The 21,757-nt window shown below is 40.2% G+C and overlaps 1 protein-coding gene across 1 annotated transcript; it reads left to right on the top strand.

Moving 5' to 3' along the window:
• Positions 1–780: 780 nt before the first annotated feature.
• Positions 781–18,872, top strand: LOC119765085 (coiled-coil domain-containing protein 186-like). The gene is made up of 6 exons (XM_038248217.1): positions 781–889; positions 957–1,088; positions 1,139–1,281; positions 1,335–1,755; positions 7,473–7,616; positions 18,732–18,872. The coding sequence occupies exons 1-6, from the start codon at positions 797–799 to the stop codon at positions 18,855–18,857; spliced, it is 1,059 nt and encodes a 352-aa protein (XP_038104145.1). The 5' UTR covers positions 781–796; the 3' UTR covers positions 18,858–18,872.
• Positions 18,873–21,757: the final 2,885 nt, after the last annotated feature.

The raw sequence follows: 21,757 nt of genomic DNA, 5'->3' as shown, positions 1-21,757 counted from the left end.
CACCCCAGTGTTTGAACTGACGACCTTTGGATTGCGAGTCCAACCGCCGCCAGCGATTCCACCGGAGTAGGCTTGGTTTGGTGTGTTGTTTGTACTTATGGCATGAAAACGACTCCTACACCTGGAATGACTTAACGGCCTAACAACCAAGGCCGGGACCGACATTTTACTTCCTCATCCGATGGAAGGTTGTTTTGGTGGTAGTGGCCACATAATGACCCCGCTCCATTTATCTGGGAGACCGGTGCACGGGCGTGGTTTAGTGTTCTCCGATAATTTTCCAACTTGGTCAAGAACATGACAGCAAGCGAATTCCCTGGAAAGAGGCAAATGATTTTTCGTTTAAGATAGGAAAATCTGGTTAATATGTTCAAATCCTCATATTGCAAGATGATTTTTAACTACTTAACTGATTTGTGCTATTTAAAACACTTAAATCTTACCATTTTGTTTGAATAATAATCGAAGAAGTTCTGCAACAACAAAAAAAAATCCACCGTCCAGCTGATGCGAAAACAAAAACAAACACGATGCGCGCCTCGATGCGATGCGCGCGCAAAATATATAGCACATATATATATATATATAGCACAAAGCAAAATCGAAAAAAGGCAGTGCGGCCAAGGAAATCTGTCATACGGGGAGTAAGCCGATGCGGTTCACGCGGTTCACAGCAATAAGTAATATTTTTTTGAAAAAAAATGTTCGGAGTGTTTACCATCATTGACAGGCATTGATCCAAGAGTGAACACCATCTACGACCCATAATTAATTACTCAATTATTTATTCTACTACATGCAGTCTTTGGAGAGGGAATTGCAAGAAATAAAAACAACAAATACATGTCACACAAATGAAAATTATCAGGAGAAAATCGACGAACTTAAGGTTTACTTGCCACATTTCTAATTTTTATTTAGTTTATCGTTCATACTTGGTTTCATATTAATTTTAGGCCAACCAGATAACATTGAAGCACATAAATTCGGAGCAAGTTGACAAAATTTGTTGCCTAGAAAAACAGCTTGAAGATGCTTGTAATGAAATAGCATCCGTGAAAGCACAATTGGCAGTTTTCCAAGAAAAAGTAAGTCAAGTAAAACCTTCGTTAGTGCTTATTTAATAAAAATATTTCAGGTAACATGCATAGAAAGCGAAAATAAAAAATTAAAAGAAACTATATTTGAGCTACAAATATTGCTTGATGACCACATGTTAAAAGTAGCAGACCTGCAGTCAAAATCAAGCGAATTAGAAGCGTGTCGAGCAGCATTTTCTATGTACATACTGTTTTTTCTGAAAGCATACAATTTTCTAACAACATATTTTTTAGCGAACAATCTACTAACAAGGAGTATGCCTTCACAATTGAAAGGCTTAACAAACTAGCTGACGGACATTCAAAGGACATTGAAATACTTCGTCAAAACGAATCAGAGCTTTTGGCGCTCAATGAAAAACTTAGTTTTTCCAACGTTATTCTACAAAATGAGATTTCACTGTATCAATCGAAATCCTTGGCGATAGCTATCGAAAATGATTCTGTAAAAAAGTCTCAGGTAGAATACGAAGGCAATGTTCAAAGACTAGTTGACAAAATAAATTTGGATAGAAAAAATCTCGCTGAGGAGCGTTTGACTGTGGCTACTCATGTAACAGAAAAAAACAGAGAATGCGAAATGCTCAAAAAGCAACTTGAACAAGCACTTGGAGATTTGGATGCTGTCAGGAAGAAAAACTCATTAATTGTTAAGGTAAGATACAATGGAGCACCGAATTCGAGTAGAGAGCCTGGAGCTTATTAGAGAACGGACATCTCAAACCAAAAGTACCAATCGAAGCCCGAGAACTGTCAAACGGAGGTACCAATCGAGCAAAATCGTTTGACAGTGGTAGAAATGACAGTTCTTCCCGGGTAGCGAAGAAGACGCCATCTTGGATGTTCAGAAAACAAACACTGGGAATCAGTATTATACATTAGGGTGGGTACGTTTTTCAAAAAGTTCTCGGATCAAGTTTTAGTATGGTTCCCCTTGTAGGGCATGCCCATAGGGACTTTCATGCCAAATATCAGCTCATTTGGTTGTAAACTGGCTGCGCGCATCAGGGTTAAAGTTTACATGGGAATGACTATGGTAAATTGGAACTTTTTGTTCAAACGCTCCTACAGGCCTGGGAAAATCACGCGCTAACTTCTGGTATGGTCAGGCCTATGGGGAATGGTCTGGAGAACACTTTTCCCGAAGAGAGCATATGGATTCGTTGTCCCTAGACCTGGAGCATCGGCAAACAATCCGATGTCTCCGGAATCAACGGTTTTCCCTCAAAAAGCATCAAATTTTCCTTAGCATGCTATGAAAGCTTGATGAACACCGCGACGCCATACGTCAGGTAGCTACCACGTGGGTGAGAAACGGCTGGAATATTCAATTGCAAACCTTCTTTTAACTAGAAAATGATCATTTCGAGTAATCCTGATATTATTTAGACGAATTCAGAATCTTTGCATAGCAAATTTGTATTTTTTTTGCAAATATTTCAACCACGTGGTAGCTGCCTGACGTATGGCGTCGCGGTGTTCATCAAGCTTTCATAGCATGCTAAGGAAAATTTGATGCTTTTTGAGGGAAAACCGTTGATTTCGGAGACATCGGATTGTTTGCCGATGCGCCAGGTCTAGGGACAACGAATCCATGTACTCTCTTCGGGAAAAGTGTTCTGCAGACTAGAGAGCCTGGATCTTATTAGAGAACGGACATCTCAAACCAAAAGTACCAATCGAAGCACGACAACTGTCAAACGGAGGTACCAATCGAGCAAAATCCTTTGTCTTATGCTCGATTGGTACCTCCGTTTGACAGTTGTCGTGCTTCGATTGGTACTTTTGGTTTGAGATGTCCGTTCTCTAATAAGATCCAGGCTCTCTACTGCAGACCATTCCCCATAGGCCTGACCATACCAGAAGTTAGCGCGTGATTTTCCCAGACCTATTATACATATTACTATGACGGAGTGTGTTATCTTGGTTGAACTCAAAAGTCTCAAGCAAATGTGTAATGCCGATTCTCAGTGTACGGGCGCACTCCCAGTCATCTCAATCGGAATTCTGAATCGGAATTCAATTCGAATCGTTTACGTATTCCGTTTAAAACGCAATAACCGGTACGTACACGGAATCGGTTGTTGCGTTCGAAACGGAAAACGTAAACGATTCGAATCGAATTCCGTTTCAGAATTCCGATTGAGTCAACTTTGTTAAGTTTTGTCGACCAAAAGAAAAAAATCAAAAAAAGGAAAACAGAAAAATCTCTTTTTTCGATATGAGTTTTCAGCCAGTATTGGGATGGAATCTACAAGAATATGATAGAATTCGCCATCAGCAACATAATTCACGTGTTTTTTCAGGAATTTATCGTTGCGGAAAATTTGAAAATCAAAAACCCAAACAATGAATTGTTATGGGCTACCATTTGACAGCTAGTGCTTTTGTTGTGGGCTCTCATTTGACAACCGTGCCGACTGTTGTCAGTTTGCTTTGGTCGGAATAAGGTTGACATCCCCCCGGTTCTTCCATAAGAAATACATTGTGAAAAAAAGCAAACACATTGTTTGAATCTCTTCATCTAACAAGCGACCGTCCGTTGTGCGGTGGACCACTTCGCTCGATTCTGGCGTTGGTCGGTGTACTCCAGAAATGGCCTGGCTTCGTCTGGGGTATCTTCTGCGACGGTTTGCGGCTGGTTCATCTTCACTCGGCTTGGAACGTAAGCTGGTCCGCTCTTATGCGTGACTTCTCGTACGATGGATCCTCTGTTGATCGGCCAGAACCACTGGCGTGCGGCCGCGAGCAACCCGGACGGGCCGCGTGGAATGCTCGGCTAGGGCTTGTCACGTTGTAGTGCTTGTGAGGTAAGATCACCGGATGCTTCTTCTCGAACTCTAAACTTGATATTTGTTTTCTCCCACCAACTCGATAAACGCTGTCCTCGGTGCATGAATTGAGCGAATGAACCTGATTGCAAGGCTCACCTCGCTCCTCTCGGTTGATGTCGTTTCAAATTGTTTCGGGCTGCCGAAACCCTCCTGCCGTCAGATGGTCCGACACGACACGGCTGTCCTTGCGGCGAATGTTGTTCTTGATCCGTGCGCTGGTCAGCGCTGCTCGATACGACGACTTGGTGAACGCACCAAATACCACACGCACTTTGGTTCTAGGTTTGTCTTTGTTCTTGTCCACTAGCTCACAGTGAACAAACTCTTCGGTTTCCAGCAGGAACTGACTCTCACCCAACTCAACCACACCCTTGAATGGAAGGCCAACGCCGTGACCACCAGTAGCGTCCAGCTTGTGGGAACGCTGGTTTAACTCCTCACTCGATTCCTTTTCGGTCGGCAGGGGAGGGCCGCCAGAGACCTGATGCACCTCCTTGATCTGTTGGACAGCACTGCTGGGACCATCGAGAAAGAGGACGTTGCAGCTCAATGTTTGGACAGCGGGGAAAACTTTCGAGCGAGCCCCCACTATCACCCAGCCAAAGTTTGCCTCCCGCAGCTCCAGAAATCCAACACCAAGTTTGCGTTTGCCATTTTTCATGGCACTCCAGAAGTGTTTGGTCCCCAGAAGGATGTCCACCTCCCCAGGGATGTAGAACGAGGGATCCGCCAGTTGAATCCCGGAAGGAAGTTCCCAGCTGGAAACGTTCTCCAACACGGTTGGTAGATTGCTGGTTACCTCTTCCATGACCAGGCAATCCACAGAGGCTCGGAAATCACCATACAGAGAGTGCAAAGGTACGCTTACCTCGTGAGTGATGTTGCTGCGTTTACCATTTACACCGACAACTACAGTGTTTATCGATCTTGCAGGTAGTGCCAGCTTCGATGCAAGACCAGCGCGGATGGTGCTAACCTGCGAGGCGCAGTCCAGGAGGATGCGACACTGATGCTTTGCGCCGCTGATATCCACCACCTGCGCGATGGCTGTCATCAGAAACACCTGGGAGTCGACTCGAGGCTGGTTGCACACACACGACGTTGCGGACGAGCCACTTGCTGGCTGCTCCACTGCTACTGACTCGGGGTTCAGTAACTCGTTCGGCTTCGACTCCTCGGGCTTGGACTCAGACTAGACGTGCGACGACCTGGCTGGCTGGGCGCTTTCGAAGTGCAACAACGTGTGGTGGCAATTCTCACACTTTCTGCAGGAGTTCTTCGACTTGCATTCCTTGGCGCTGTGTCCCTTTTGCACGCAGTTGAAGCACAGCCTGTGCGACTTTACCTGCTCGGTTCTCTCGTTGGTGCTTAGCTTGATGAAGTCTGGGCAGCTGATGTTGATGTGTTCGCCAGCACAGAAGTCGCACTGTGCCGAAAGATTCTCTGCCGCCGTTGCCGCATGAGACTTGTACGCCGTGATCTTTGGTAACACGGCAGGTTGTACACTCTTTGACGATCCTCTTGTGGCCTCGCACCGCTCCAAAACGTTGCACTGCGCCTTGAGGTAGGCCACGGTGTCCTCGTAGTTTGGCAACTCACCGTGAGCCAGCGTTGACTCCCAGTTCTTGCGCGTATCCTTGTCAAGTGCCGTCGACAGCAGATTTACCACTACCAACTCGGACACTCCGGTCAACTCCTGACCGTGGAACTCAAGGTTCGCGACGTGCCGGGTGCACTCGCCCAAAAGCACTCGCAGCTCCTTGTGCGACTCCTGCGACATCTGCTTCAGGTTGAGGAGGCCACGAATGTGAGTGTCCACGATGATCCGCTTGTTTCTGAATTGCTCCTCAAGCAGATTTCAAGCGTGCTCGTAGTTGTTGTCGTTGATCGTCTTCGCGTCGATGAAACCTGCGGCCGAACCAACGAGAGCTTTGCCCAGGTGATACAATTTGATTGCATCGGAATCTCGCGACCGGCTCATCAGATCGAGGAACATTGACTTGAATTTGGGCCAATTTTCATGCTTGCCGTCGAAGCTCGGCAACGGGACCTTCAGCGGCTGCTGATGGATGACGACTCTCTCTTGTTGCTGCTCTGCCCGTGGTGCTTGTGCCAGGGACACAGTTTCCAGGGCGGTTAGCACCAGCGCATACTGCTCCTCGAACGTGTTGCATTTGTCCATGTGGTCCTGCCCAGTCACGAGATATTCTAGCAGAGCTGGTTCTGTCAGAATCCTGCTAGAACGATGGAACATTTCTGCTAGAATGTTCTAAGAATATCCAGCTCTTTAAGAATCCTGCTAGAACGTCGAGACTGGGTGCACCTGCTCATCATCAACAAGATCCAATATTTGTTCGTGATAGAAGTGCCACTCCGAGTAGTACTGGTTGAGCTGCTTCTGGAACACGAGCAACTGCGCTTGGGTGAGCCCGTTTCCGATCGTGTCGACCGGTTTCTTTGTGTTGGTTACCTTGGCCATCGATTGGCCACGCTTCCGGACGAGCTGCTTCACCTTCTTTGCCTCATCCTCTTCCTCACCTTTGCCCTTGGCGCTTTTTGCGCTCTTCGCGCTTTTCACGCTTGCTACACTTGAAACCACCGACATTGCTCAATTTGAAGAAAAAACACCAAAAGAAGAAGAACGCAAACTGGTTGCCGTTCACCACCACCCTTTGAGGAATGTCGAGACCACTTTTCACTTGCCGGGCTCTTCCTTTTGCAGGAACCACTTTTTCACTTCTGCTTGTTGTTTTCTCACTTTTTCACAAGACGCTTCCAGCAGCCATATTGTTTTTCACTTCTCGAAAGCCCTTCAGGCCGCCATCTTGGCTTGCACTTTGTTTCCACACTTTTTCCACCACGGCTTCCACGGATTCCGGAAGATTTCCGTCCAACCCGTGCTCGCGGAACTTATCCGGTTCGGAACGGACCAAATGTTTGTGATTGGGCTTGGGCGGAAAGGTTCCGGAATGAAAACACACTCGCGATTTTCTTAACAAACTTTAATACGTCTTTCTCGCACAAACTCGTGGACTGTAATGCTGCTCGTCGTTGTTGCTGCGCGCTGAGCACGCGCTTTTCTCTCTCGTTCTCTCGTCGTTTCTTGCTATCCCCAACTCTCCGCTAACGGCGCGCGTTTCTCGAGGGGATCGTCGATGCGTTTGGCTGGACGATAGTAGTAGGCTTGGGGTTGGACACTGCGCAAACTTTTCACTTTTCTGTAAAACGTCAACTTCTTCGGTACAGGATCGAACACATTCTAAAAAAGTGGTAATATTCAACCTTCTAAAATTACACCTTCCAAATGTACACAATTTTTTGCTGTGTATTTCTCAAAAAATACTCTCGCCAGGGACAAACAGAGCTAAATTACATTTATTTGTGAATCACATTTAGGCTGGTAGAAATTGGCAATGGAGCACTTTTAGCTTTTTTCTACAATGTATTCCTTAATGGGAGAACTGTCAATCCGGTACGCCATTGGTCTATTCAATTTGAGATGTAAGTTTAAAGTATAATTTTTAATTTTATTTTTTAGGATCTTCAGAGAGAAATATCCACGCTCAAAAAAAAATTTAAAACGGAAGCTGACAGTTCTGAAATTGAAAGATCACCATCTAAAGATAACCTTGAGCCGATCTATGATTCACAGACAGAACAGGAAAAGCAATGTTTTGAAGCGGTAATAATTTTGGTCGTTAACTATGTTCCGTAATTTTTTCATCAAGTCACTGTTCCAAATTTTTACATTTTCTGGATACTTTAGAAAAAACATCCATACTAAGAGTTATCTAAGCTCGAGTTCACGCACCATTTGTTTCGCTCGGTCCTTCCCAAGTGACCACGCCCCAAGTAACCACAAGCACATAAGCGGAATGTCATGGGTTCTTCTCAGGGTGGCAGCCTTAGGTTTAAGTTCAGAGGTAGCAGCAACCGCATGAGTATAAAACGGTTGCTTCGCGTGCTCTTCAAGCATGTGATCGATCTTGGGATATTCCTATGCGCCTCTTTCCCACAATACTTTCCTCATGTCTTCGCATGTAAATAATGCCTAGCCGATCGGTATTGCACTGCAGTCCAGTCGCATTGTCCAGATCAAAGCAAAGGGAACACCGCAAATATAGCACCACAAAAAGACAATTGTCTTTACAAGACCCCACGCGGCAAATAATAGCTGCTGGGAAGAGCTTGAAAAATGACACGAAAAAATTGTCACCGCGGTCCTAGCGATACATAGCGCACAAGGCACAAGGAAAGGAGTTTACAGCATCTGGATGGAACAGCACTTTCCCTCTCAATAGGGACTGTGTTACACACAAAGAAAAAATACTCTAAATTTAAAAAGATCGTTCGTTGGATTAAAAGTTCGCGTTGATGAATATTCGTAGAAAGTTCAAACTTTTTAATTTAAAAGTTGGAAAGTTATTGATTCTTCCATGCATTTCTGGAACAAAATCGTTGTATTGGTAAAAGTTTTTTTGCTTTTAATTTAGGAAGAAACTTTTTATGGCATGAATAAATAACATTTAACATTACAGTGATGATTTTCGAAAAATGTGATGGATTTTATTTCAATATTTTAATATTAAAACAGTTGCTTCCGTTTTTTTGTATTCAACGCATCAGCTTATGGTAGGCTAACTTCCGCGTTCAAGCTGAACCGATCCTTACGGTACGCTACCGGTCACGTCCGAAGGCCCCATGCTGAGCAGGTTACGGATGGACGTTTCGTTGGGCAGCAACATCGCGGCCTTCATTTTGGAGTGCGACAGCGTTGTAGAGAACAGGGTGGTCTCGTTTCCGGCCATCATCAGGACAGGCTTGGAAGTGTTGGCCATTGGTTGTTGATTCGGGAAGGGAAGTCGACGTTTTCCGGCTGGGAAGTAAAGCGCCTGAACGGATAGTTCCCGATCACTTCGTCCTCCTTCGAGAATGACACAGATGTTCCAACTCGCCGTCAAAGTTCAGGTAGTTGCTGAAAGAGTTTGAAAGTAGATGAAATTGGTGAGACACTGAACACATCCTCAATACTCACCGGTGACTTCTTCGGTATTCCAGGTAGATGTTATTGATCAGGTTCGTTGGATCTCGCTCCAACCTCTGGAAGTAATCCGAGTACGTCAATTCCAGGACTTGCGGCTTTCGTACAGACGGTCCATCCAGAACTGGTGCAAACTGTTCTTCTGGATGTTTAGGTAATAATCGTCAAGCATGTCCCGCAACGAGAAATGGACTGCGGACCCTCAGGACATCCCACACTGTCCCGTCATCACTTCCGGCACATAATGCTGCTGATGGTCGTAAACCACCGGCATCGAGTGCAACATCCGCGCTGACCACTTTGATTATGGCGCTTCTCGTCGTTTCCCTCTTCCGTCGGATCCTTCTCCTCACCGTTAAAATTTACTTTATCGTACTTGTTCGAAAAGCGGATGTAAATCTGCTTCAACTTCAATTTCGTCCACCTGGCCACCACCACCGAATACAACCGGTGCAAATCCACATCCCGACCTCCGATCTTCGGCAACCGCATAAACTGCGTCCTACAAAAACAAACAAAATTAATCACAAACGCTACCAAACACCCAAGCTTCCTTTTTACCAACTCCGGTCGTGAAACAGCTGCAGGTCCTGCAGGAAGCTGGCCTTGTCTTTTTTTCGAAAACCAACTTTCCCCCCGACCTCGTCCCGCACCGGCACGCAGCATGAACTGCGCACGTTTGGGACAGCTGCGGTCCAGACCCTCGTGGGATCCAGAGCAGTTGACACACTTCTTGGCTTGATTTTCTTCTGCTTTGCACTTATCTGTGCTGTGGGCACCCCCACAGCTGCTGCACCTGGGCTTGAGATGGCAGTTACTGGTTCCGTGACCGAATTGCAAGCAGTTCTTGCACTGGGTCACGTGCGGTTCCTTGTTCCGGTAGGCCACTCACCGGACGACGACTGGTCCCACCTTCTTCACCTTCATACTCAACTCCTTGAGACTGGTGTGTCCCTTGGGGAAGAGCACGATGAAAGGCGTCTCATCGATGACGGGAAGTTGCTGCTTCCGCTTGATGGCGTGTACTGCCAAGGCGTCCAGTTGATGTTCCGTCTTGAGCAGCTCCTTGATTTTATCCGGCTCCACGTTCGGGAGACCTCGCATCACTACCCGGTGCGGTCTCGCACTGCGCTTTCCGTGCGTGTAGAACTGCACCTTGTTCTTCATCAGGTGGGCTTGCACCGTGTCAAAGTCGTCGCTCGAGAAGCACGTAATGGTGCCGTACCGCGTCAATTTGTGTTCCGGCTGGACATCACATGACGACATCACCTTCGCAAGGCGGGCGAAGCTCGTGTCTTTCACCACCAGCGGCGGCTGCTTCTTCTCCCCGGCCGACTTACCGGGTGCTGGTACCACGGGGGTGGTTTTTTCTGCTGCTGGGTTCGCATTGTTGTTGTTGTTGCTCTTCTCCGCTAGCGGGCTGAACTTGTTGTTGCTGAGCAGTTTCTCCACTTCCTGACCATCACCGACGTTGATCTCCTCCTTAGCCTTCTTGCGCCGAACCTTGACCACGGGACGAAATTCGCTCCCGTCCTCTCCTCCTCCTTCGGAGTCTTCCACCTCCATGCCCGTCGCCGCCTGCGTTTTGGTTGGAACCCGTCCGGTTTCTCCCACACACTTTTTTTCATGGCCGCGTTCCAGTAGAACGGCCTTCCATCCTCAGTTTCATGCTCCGTCCACTCACACTCCGCCGTCGCGGCCGCCGCCATGGCCGTCGGCGAAAGTTAAAAAAAAACACCGTCAAAAACGCGCTAAGCTCAAATCAAAGGACACACGTCTGCTCTGGGCGAGCTGTCAAACTGAGGCGTACACGGTTACACGAGAACGACGAAATGAAAGAAATTATGTAGTCGAATTAAAAGTAAAAACTTTTAAATCAGTTAGCAATGAGATTTTCAAAAACTATAGCAGTAAAAGTTTTAATATTCAAAGCGAGAAAAAAACTTTTAATGGAAAAAAAATTGACCACTTTTTATTTCAACAGTAGGTTACTTTTTGCCATTTGATTCAACGTTGATGAACAAGCATATTTTCTGTTTTGATTGTATTTGGATTTATTCATTTTGTCATTCTGCTATTTGAAACGTATGATTGTTTGACATCCTGGCTATAGAGGAGAAAATCGTGACGTCAGAAATGAACTCAAATCACTCAAAGTTCATTTTGTGAGTGACTTTAACATTTTGGCCTAGTTTGACATCTACCTCGTTCCCAGGTTTTCTGTGGGAGAGAAAAGGAGGCGAATACTTTATGAAAATCATACCTGTCAAAATTCCAAGCCTCAAAATTTTGTCGCGAGTTGCTTTTCTCCTCTATATATAATAAAATCACTAACGAACTGACATTACACCAAGAATTCAAATATGACCGCACTTTCTCATCTTCCTTCTCACTCACCCTCAACGATCAGCGATTGTCAAACACACGTTTTGACAAATGTGCAGCCCTTTTCACATGTTGTTCCTGTATTTGTATTTAGACCTTTTCAAAAAAAAACTCCAGATATCGACTTAAAATCAATTGACACTCGACAAACACTCAATGTTTATATTTGTTTAAAGGACAAACAATTTGGCCCCCAAATTAATAATTCGAAGAAAATGGCAAAATCTGGAGAAAATACAGCATAGGAAACCCATGTCACATAAGACCTTTTGAAAAAGTACTCTTGAATTAATCTGACAACATGGTTGCGGCAGTTGCGGTGGCTGCGCGTACAGTCATCCCACATATTCGGAACACCCACAAATTCGGAACACTTTTATGATAATTTGTCAATAGCATGCCAAAAGTAGCTTTTCTGTCGACCTTACTATTTTTAGAACCTTCATTTGGACATTATCTTGCTATTTCACTAGTAAAAGTAGTACTTTTTGAACAAAAAATTTCATTCCAAGACTATTTTGTCCAGAGCAGCAAAACACTGCCTCCAAATAGCCTGTTTCATAATTGTGGGATGTTATTGTGCCTCCCACAATTGTGGAACACCTGAATTTAACTGATATTTTCACAAAAAAAGTTATCAAACCATGTATAAAATATCACAAAGCTTGAGTTTCATTGGTTTCAGTGTGTGAAATCATTATTTGGTAATAAATATGTACTCCTGGAGAGATCCAAAGTTTGTTTACATTCGTAAGAAAAAAGTGTTCCGAATTTGTGGATTTCAAGGGTCAAAGTAATTCATCAAAAACTTCATAAAAAAGTTAAAAGTTGCACATGTTCGATACAGCATTCGAAAGATCGCAAGAAAAGCTTTCAAATGAAGGTAAAAGCGAATCATTAAGTTCAATTATCGATTTGCTGTGATTTTTTGAACACTGGCCGATCTGGAAACCGTTCCGAATATGTGGGATGACTGTACTTATCAACTGTCAAATTGAAAACTAAGTGAAAGGTTTAAGCGTTTAAGCTCTGTTCGAAGATTGATTTTTTAAGCGGCGTTTTCCCCATTTTTGTTAAAAATGTATCAAAGAGTGTGTGCCATTCGTAGTTGTTTTAATTCGTCAAATGCATGTAACGAGCCTTTCTACGATGTGAAGCTACGGTAGGTTTTTTTTTATCGACGTTGACGTTGCATAGCAAAAATTAACTTGTTTTTTTCATCCCTTAAGACCGGAAGTAGCACTCGCCTGGGAAATGCTGTGCGACGATGCCATGGTGAAGGACTCACCTCAACTGTTTGTTTGTTCAGCTCATTTTGGGGCCGAGCAGTTCAGGAACGCGTCGTGCAAAAGCAAAGGGTAAGTCAAAAATAAAATCGTAGTGATCAAATATCATTTAAAATAAAAGCTTGAAAATGTTTGAACACAAAAGGCCTTCCCAGTCTGCTGTCACCTTTCAACAATCTTCTTGCGCAGCTGTACACTACCACCATGATGGAAACTGGTATAATTATACCAATTGGAGGTACAGTCAAACCTCGATAAGTTGGAAATATAGAACAAATCAAAAAATGGTTTGCCGTAGATAAACTTTCGTTAGCTTATTTTAACATAATTTTGATTGATGAATTATTTAAAGCTAACTGTAGAGTTAAACACAGGATCATACATGTATCTGCTGATTAAAATACTTCGTATGTCATGTGCTGATACTTTTGTTTTACTTTTAAATTTAAGACAGTTCTGTTTCCCCTGGGCTTTGTCATAATGAGTGTCATAGGTTTGATGCTTGTTTGGCAAAGAGTATGATTTGATTCGATGTGGAATTAAAATCGAAGTGTTCAGTATATTGCTGAAGCTTCCATTTTTACACATGGACACCACTTCATGCTGCGAGAACCCACTTTGGCGTAGTCTCAGGGCTTAATCGATGGCCGGTAAGCTGTCATCGAGACAAGGAGGTTCTCTGATAGTGGAAATATCACATTTGTACAATGAACCGCTACATATGTGATTTTTCCCTATCTTAATGTGGGTGTCAGGTTAGGATGCGGGTTTAAAAATAGTGTTTGTAGAATTTAGGATTTTAACTATAAATATCAACTTTTATACTTTGCCTTTAGTTATTTAGGGACAAAATTAGTAACAGTGAATTTAGTAATTCTATCTTCATTCAAGTAGCATAAAAACCATTCTGATTTGTCAAAATTTCCATAGTGTCTCGATCAATCAATAGTGAAATGATATCGGACTAAATTCGTTGATCTGTTGAACTAACGGTTGTCGGATTATGATTGTATCGACCATTGTTGTGAATCGAGGATCTACTGGAATTCTGACGAACAAATGGACGCTTTTTCAATTCACGACTTGTAAAATATCAACTGTTATTTTTTTTTTTGTTTTTTTTAAAAGAAGCCAGACAGGTTTTAAAAGAAACGTTTTTTTTGGTCGTCGGGGATTTGAGATAAGAGTAGCTTTCGGATAGGTTGCTTTAAATCTTGTATTCAATTCAAGTTAGGTAGTTATCCGCAAATGAATATTTGGACTTATATGAATAATTGAACATTTTGGACTTATGAATAACACACAACTGTGCATTTATTCTAGAGTCAGATCCATACAGCGTCAGTGTTTATTTGGTCGAAGTGTACTAATTCATTGGCAGATCTGGTTCTAGTTGTAATGTACGACAAGACTACTGACGGACGTGACAGGACGAGGGCCCAGTTTAGAGGTTTCGACATCAACAATGTGCGGCTGGATCACCCTCCCAAAAAAAAAAAAAAATTTAAGACAGTTCTGTTTCGTATTGTGATTTTTACTGATAGCTAAATTTGCTAGCGACTTTTACGGTCGTTGGAATCGGTCAAGGATAGGCCGAAAGGTTCCCAAATAATGATTGAAAATCAATCAATAAAAAAATGTTAATTTTATTTAATCTTCGACGATAACTTACTGCGGCGATCATTCTTTTTCTTGAATTTCCCAATAAACAGAACAAAATAAATAATATGCAAACCGAATGTGAAGTTTTTGTCTTCTTTGTGTTAAAATTAGCAGGTTAAAATAGTATTTTGTTTTTATTTTTAATTCAGCGTCCGCCGATTCGCAATCCCAACCATTAACTTGGGTTTGGGTCATGTTGAAGAGGACGTTCCCGTTTATCAAGAAGATGATGTTCCTGTTTCGGCATACGTCACAGTGCCGGACGTACCGGAAACTGATTCAATACCTCTCAACAATAATGGACTATCACAAAAGAAGGCGAAAAAGCGATATACTGATCATGACTACGCGTGGAATCTTGCAAGCAAGGAGGCTATGCTCAGATATATCGAAAAAGCAGACAAGAGATACATCGCACTCAAGACCAAACTAAGGATTAAGTCTATAAGCGACCGACGTTCAAAGATTTCCGCGCAAAAGTGGCGCAAAAGAGCGATTGCTCTACGCGCCGTTAATGCAGCTAAGAGTCAGAGTAAAGTGCAAGGGATGGATCAATCAGGTTTCCTGGAGGAGTTACAGGACAACGTCAACAGACCTGCTCAAGGCGTCCGGTATTCCGCAGCAACAAAGAACATCGCAATCAGCCTATTCTATTGCTCACCCAAGTGTTATCGAGAACTGCGGAAGCTGCTGCGTCTGCCTTCTCCCAGGATAATCAAAAAGTGGCTCCAGGGACTACATATTGAGGTAGGCTTCAGCGGCAGTATTTTGTCGTTGATGACAAATGAAGCCAAAGGCCTGAAACCGCAACAGAAAATAGTGGTCATGTCGATCGACGAGATATCATTGAAGCGAACGCTGAGGTTTGATGATAAATCTGATACTATCACCGGATTCCCCACCGTACTTGCCGGCGAGAAAGTAGACATCTCAAAACGAGCATCTTCAGCACTGGTGGTCAACGTTACGACATTGGAAACGAACAGGAAACAGTGCATCGCTTACTTTTTCAGTGCGAACGGGTTTAATGCTGATCAGCTCAAAATGATCGTCGAACGAAGTGTGGACAAAATATCAGCAGCAGGATTCACTGTGAAGGCCATCGTGCTGGATCAAAACTCAACAAACCGGTCCCTCTATGCAAAGCTACGTGTGTCAGAAGAAACCCCTTTCTTTGTCCGGAAAGAACAGAAAATCTTTTGTTTTTACGATCCGCCACACCTAATCAAATCCACGAGAAACAATTTGATGCACCACGGCGCAGTCTATCGTAAAAATCTGGCACGGTGGGAGCACATACGGAATCTGTATGAAGTAGATCGTAAGCGTCGCCCGAGGGCATGTCCAAAGCTGACCCAAAAGCACCTCTATCTACCTGCCTTTGGTGAAATGAAGGTTAATATTGCGGCACAGACCATCAGTAACGGTACATCGTCTGGAATAAATCTGTACGTCGACGAAGGGGTCCTCCCACCTGAATGCAAAGCAACCGCAGTTTACTGCAAAGATTTTAATGATTTATTTGACACATTCAATGCATCTGCTTCATCTCACCAAAAGTCATAGGTAAATATATTTTTTTAATAAGTTTCATTCAATTTAATTATTTTTCATTAATCTGTTTAATTAAACTAGAAGAAATCAGCTCAAAAATTCAAATAAAAATAACACCGACCAACACAATTTTTGCGCAGGCTCAACTCGAGGGGAAGCATGAACTTTAAGGTCCCCAGAAACACGTACATTTGTAGCAACCTGTGCTAACTAACATTCCCGTCCCAATCCCCCGAGATCTACAAACTGACATGGCGGGCGCCGTTGGTGGCCAACGACTGTTTCCTATTAGCAACGGCTCTAGTTTTGATGATCGTGATGTTTTATCTTTTCAGCGCATTCATGCATGCTGTTGATAAGGGAAACATCATTTGATCATTAAAGCGTATGGTCGGATAGGATATTACGGTCCTGTTCAGCAACGGAGAAGGACAACCATGGGTGGTCTCTCATGCTCATGCTCATACTCCCCAGAAACACGTACATTTTGAATTTTTCAAAAATATTAGTCAGGGCCGAATAGTTTTTCTCCAACGTTTGTATGGAGAATTAGTGCGGTTCGCTACTCCTACATATTGCATGCAATTTTTTGATTGTATGCAACAGCGACGAACCGCTCTAATTCTCCATATTTTTGAAAAATTCAAAGTGCACGTGTTTCTGGAGACTCCAAAGTTTATGTTTCCCCTCGAGTTGAGCCTGCGCAGTCATTTTTTACAATTTTTGTAGGTCAGTGTGATCGTGGGTGCGCATGTTTGCTCTTAATGATTTTATAGCATTTATACTCGGAATATTCAATTTTTTGAATCGTCAGGGAATTCATTAAAATTTAATTTTGTCAATTGAAGCTTGTTGAGGGAGCCCAAATCAATTATACCTTTACAAAACTGAAGCGTTTACTGACATAAAACCATTTAACTAAAAATAATTTTTCCATTAGAGCAATTCTCTACGAAATCGGTCTTTTTTCTTCAATTTTAATTTTTGTATTTTTTAATCCGACTGAAACTTTTTTGGTGCCTTCGGTATGCCCAAAGAAGCCATTTTGCATCATTAGTTTGTCCATATAATTTTCCATACAAATTTGGCAGCTGTCCATACAAAAATGATGTATGAAAATTCATCTGTATCTGTGGAATTGAAGGATCGATTTGGTGTCTTCGGCAAAGTTGTAGGTATGGATACGGACTACACTGGAAAAATAATACACGGTAAAAAAATTTGGTGATTTTTTATTTAACTTTATCACTAAAACTTGATTTAAAAAAACACTATTTTTAATTTTTTTATGATATGTTTTAGAGGACATAAAATGCCAACTTTTCAGAAATTTCAGGTTGTGCAAAAATCATTGACCGAGTTATGAATTTTTAATCAATACTGATTTTTAAAATCGAAATTTTGGTCGTAAAATTTTCAACTTCATTTTTCGATGTAAAATCAAAAAAGTACTTTAGTGAAATTTTGATAAAGTGCACTTTTCAAGTTATAGCCATATTTAAGTGACTTTTTGAAAATAGTCGCAGTTTTTTATTTTAAAATTAGTGCACATGTTTGCCCAGTTTTGAAAAAATATTTTTGAAAAGCTGAGAAAATTCTCTATATTTTGCTTATTCGGACTTTGTTGATACGACCTTTAGTTGCTGAGATATTGCAATGCAAAGGTTTAAAAACAGGAAAATTGATGTTTTAAGTTTCACCCAAACAACCCACCATTTTCTATCGTCAATATCTCAGCAACTAATGGTCCGATTTTCATATGAAACAATTGTGAAATTTTCCGATCTTTTCGAAAAATATTTTCAAAATTTTCAAATCAAGACTAACATTTTAAAAGGGCGTAATATTGAATGTTTGGCCTTTTTGAAATGTTAGTCTTGATTTGAAAATTTTGAAAATATTTTTTTCGAAAAGATCGGAAAATTTCACAAATGTTTCATATATTAACATTGAAAATCGGACCATTAGTTGCTAAGATATTGAGGATAGAAAATGGTGGGTTGTTTGGGTGAGACTTAGAAATCATCAATTTTCCTGTTTTTAAACCTTTGCATTGCAATATCTCAGCAACTAAAGGTCGTATCAACAAAGTCCGAATAAGCAAAATATAGAGAATTTTCTCAGCTTTTCAAAAATATTTTTTTCAAAACTGGGCAAACATGTGCACTAATTTTAAAAAATGAAAAACTGCGACTATTTTCAAAAAAGTCACTTAAATATGGCTATAACTTGAAAACGGTGCACTTTATCAAAATTTCACTAAAGTACTTTTTGCAAATTTAATTTTACATCGAAAATGAAGTTAAACAATTTTACGACCAAAATTTTTTTTGAAAAATCAGTATTGATTAAAAATTCATAACTCGGTCAATGATTTTGCACAACCTGAAATTTCTGAAAAGTTGGCATTTTATGTCCTCTAAAACATATCAAAAATAAAAAAATTAAAAATAGTGTTTTTGTAAATCAAGTTTTAGTGACAAAAGTTAAATAAAAATCACCAAATTTTTTTACCGTGTATTATTTTTTCTAGTGTAGTCCGTATCCATACCTACAACTTTGCCGAAGACGTCAAATCGATCAAAAAATTCCTTCAAAAGATACAGATTTTTGAATTTTCATACATCATTTTTGTATGGACAGCTGCCAAATTTGTATGGAAAATTATATGGACAAACTAATGATGCAAAATGGCTTCTTTGGGCATACCGAAGGCACCAAAAAAGTTTCAGTCGGATTAAAAAATACAAAAAAAAAATCGAATGACCGAAATCCTAGAGAACTGCTCATTAATCATAAATCAGAAAAATTAAGGAACTGTTGAAGTAGTAAACAATTATTTGAAAAATAATTCATGTTATTTTTTCAGTTTGCGAAACCCCTGACACACAATTCTCCTCACTGGAAATTTATGGAGAAGATGAAAAGGAGGCTGAAGTCCTTGCGTTTCGTGCACCGAGACTGCGCTTCGTTGGCGAAAGTATGTTGTAAATGATACTATTTGTAAACAGGAAACGAAACATCCGAAGCTCACCAAAGCGAGCCGAGAGCCGTGGTTCATCCAAGGATGGCTGCTGAACATTTCAGCTGTGAAGGGGCTCTTCCATGAACTCGGAGAAGAGTACGGGATCAAGGAGTTGGCTACACGAATAATCAACCAGGACGGCCTCGAAAACTTTTTCGGAATAATCCGTATGAGGAACTGGTGTAACACTCGCCCAGATTGCAGCCTATTCAGGTCGGCGTATCGGAGTGCAGTAGTTAACCAGTTGCTCAGCAGCAGGGAAAAGGCGAATTGCGAAGAGGATCCGGCTATCAATATGTTCGATATTAAAGATTTCGCACATCTTGAGATAAGCGTGCAGAAACCAGCGCCGGCGGCTCCTGAGTCAGAGCAGGTTAATTGCAATCTGGATGTGTTGGAGGTGGGACAAATACATAATTCAACTTACGCTGCAGTGTGGCTCTTCAACATCATGTCCCACCAACAATGCATCCAGAACCTGCAAACCACCCGTCAAGTGCCATCGTTCCTGGCGGAGCTTAAAGGCGATTCTTCCAGCGTGAGTGAACATTTGCTCGACTTAGTTCGACTTGTTGAACAAATTTTCAAGAATGAATTTGAGAGCATTGTACGAGCAGGAGTGACGGCGGTGAAAGCGCGACTAGGTCAAAAAGTCGCCGAGACGGCGCAGAGTGATTTGGGACGAGTTTGTTGCAGTAAATGCATCAAACAATTAATTGATCGTTATTTGTTTTTGTTAATTAAGGCTAAACTTAAGGCTTGAGGTCAGGCCGGCGGGGCGATTTTTTCGCTTTTTTGTTTACGTTATTGTCGCTCTCAGCGCGAGCAGCGAATGCGACGAAAACTCTCTCGTTGCTGTGCCGTGCTGCCAGACTGTGTGTTTTACACTATAGGCAAGACACGAATTCAAAACAGGTGCTTATTGTTGGTATCAAGAAGCAAATTATACTAATTTGGGGTCGCTGAGCTCGAATATGACCTCAAAAATACTCTTACACAGGGAATGTGTGATCCAAGATGGCGTCCAATATGGCGGTAGTAGAATATTGGAAATGTTTATACAGAAGTTTAGCAAGCAATCAGCATCTCAAGTTTAACTAATTTGGGGTCGCTGAGCTCGAATATGACCTCAAAAATACTCCAAAGTACACAGGGAATGTGTAATCCAAGATGGCGTCCAATATGGCGGTAGTAGAATATTGGAAATGTTTATACAGAAGTTTAGCAAGCAATCAGCATCTCAAGTTTAACTAATTTGGGGTCGCTGAGCTCGAATATGACCTCAAAAATACTCCAAAGTACACAGGGAATGTGTAATCCAAGATGGCGTCGTTCTGTGTGCTTTGGGGTATTTTTGAAGTCATATTTGAGTATAACAACCTCAAATTAGTTGACCTGTTACATTCCCGAATAATTTATTTCAATATTACATCAGATTAGTTTTTTCTTGAATAATAATATATTTATTATATTTTCATATTTTTATATTTTTATATTTTTATATTTTTATATTTTTATATTTTTATATTTTTATATTTTTATATTTTTATATTTTTATATTTTTATATTTTTATATTTTTATATTTTTATATTTTTATATTTTTATATTTTTATATTTTTATATTTTTATATTTTTATATTTTTATATTTTTATATTTTTATATTTTTATATTTTTATATTATATTTTTATATTTTTATATTTTTATATTTTATATTTTTATATTTTTATTATATTTTTTTATTTTTATATTTTTATATTTTTATATTTTATATTTTTATATTTTTATATTTTTATATTTTTATATTTTTATATTTTTATATTTTTATATTTTATATTTTTATATTTTTATATTTTTATATTTTTATATTTTTATATTTTTGTATTTTTATATTTTTATATTTTGTATTTTGTTTTTTGTATTTTTGTATTTTAGTATTTTAGTATTTTTGTATTTTTGTATTTTTGTACTTTGTACTTTTGTACTTTGTATTTTGTATTTTGTATTTTTGTATTTTGTATTTTTGTATTTTTGTATTTTTGTATTTTTTGTTTTGTATTTTGTATTTTTGTTTTTGTATTTTTATTTTTGTATTTTTGTATTTTTGTATTTTGTATTTTTGTATTTTTGTATTTTTGTATTTTTGTATTTTTGTATTTTTGTATTTTTGTATTTTTGTATTTTTGTATTTTTGTATTTTTGTATTTTTGTATTTTTGTATTTTTGTATTTTTGTATTTTTGTATTTTTGTATTTTTGTATTTTTGTATTTTTGTATTTTTGTATTTTTGCCCTAGTAACATTTTAGGTTTTAACTAGGCCATAAAAGCCTATTTAGGCCGTATGAGGGTTTTCAGAACCATGATAAAACCTGTAAGTTTAAAAATGTTACTAGGGTGTATTTTTGTTTTTTTTTTGTATTTTTGTATTTTTGTATTTTTGTATTTTTGTATTTTTGTATTTTTGTATTTTTGTATTTTTGTATTTTTGTATTTTTGTATTTTTGTATTTTTGTATTTTTGTATTTTTGTATTTTTGTATTTTTGTATTTTTGTATTTTTGTATTTTGTATTTTTGTATTTTTGTATTTTTGTATTTGTTTGTATTTTTGTATTTTTGTATTTTGTATTTTTTTGTATTTTTGTATTTTTGTATTTTTGTATTTTTGTATTTTTGTATTTTTGTATTTTTGTATTTTTGTATTTTTGTATTTTTGTATTTTTGTATTTTTGCCCTAGTAACATTTTAGGTTTTAACTAGGCCATAAAAGCCTATTTAGACCGTATGAGGGTTTTCAGAACCATGATAAAACCTGTAAGTTTAAAAATGTTACTAGGGTGTATTTTTGTATTTTTGTATTTTTGTATTTTT

Source organism: Culex quinquefasciatus, chromosome 1 (assembly GCF_015732765.1).
Source record: "Culex quinquefasciatus strain JHB chromosome 1, VPISU_Cqui_1.0_pri_paternal, whole genome shotgun sequence".
Taxonomy (NCBI): Eukaryota; Metazoa; Arthropoda; class Insecta; order Diptera; family Culicidae; genus Culex; species Culex quinquefasciatus.
Note: the sequence above shows the minus strand (reverse complement) of the source record. Positions and strands in the feature narration are given on the sequence as shown.

Excerpts from the sequence above, each read along its gene's own strand:
- LOC119765085 (XM_038248217.1), top strand. The coding sequence starts at position 797 with ATGCAGTCTTTGGAGAGGGAATTGCAAGAAATAAAAACAACAAATACA. Across the intron at positions 1,282-1,334 it reads TGTCGAGCAGCATTTTCTAT|CGAACAATCTACTAACAAGG; the intron begins GTACATACTGTT and ends CATATTTTTTAG. Across the intron at positions 1,756-7,472 it reads AAAACTCATTAATTGTTAAG|GATCTTCAGAGAGAAATATC; the intron begins GTAAGATACAAT and ends TTTATTTTTTAG.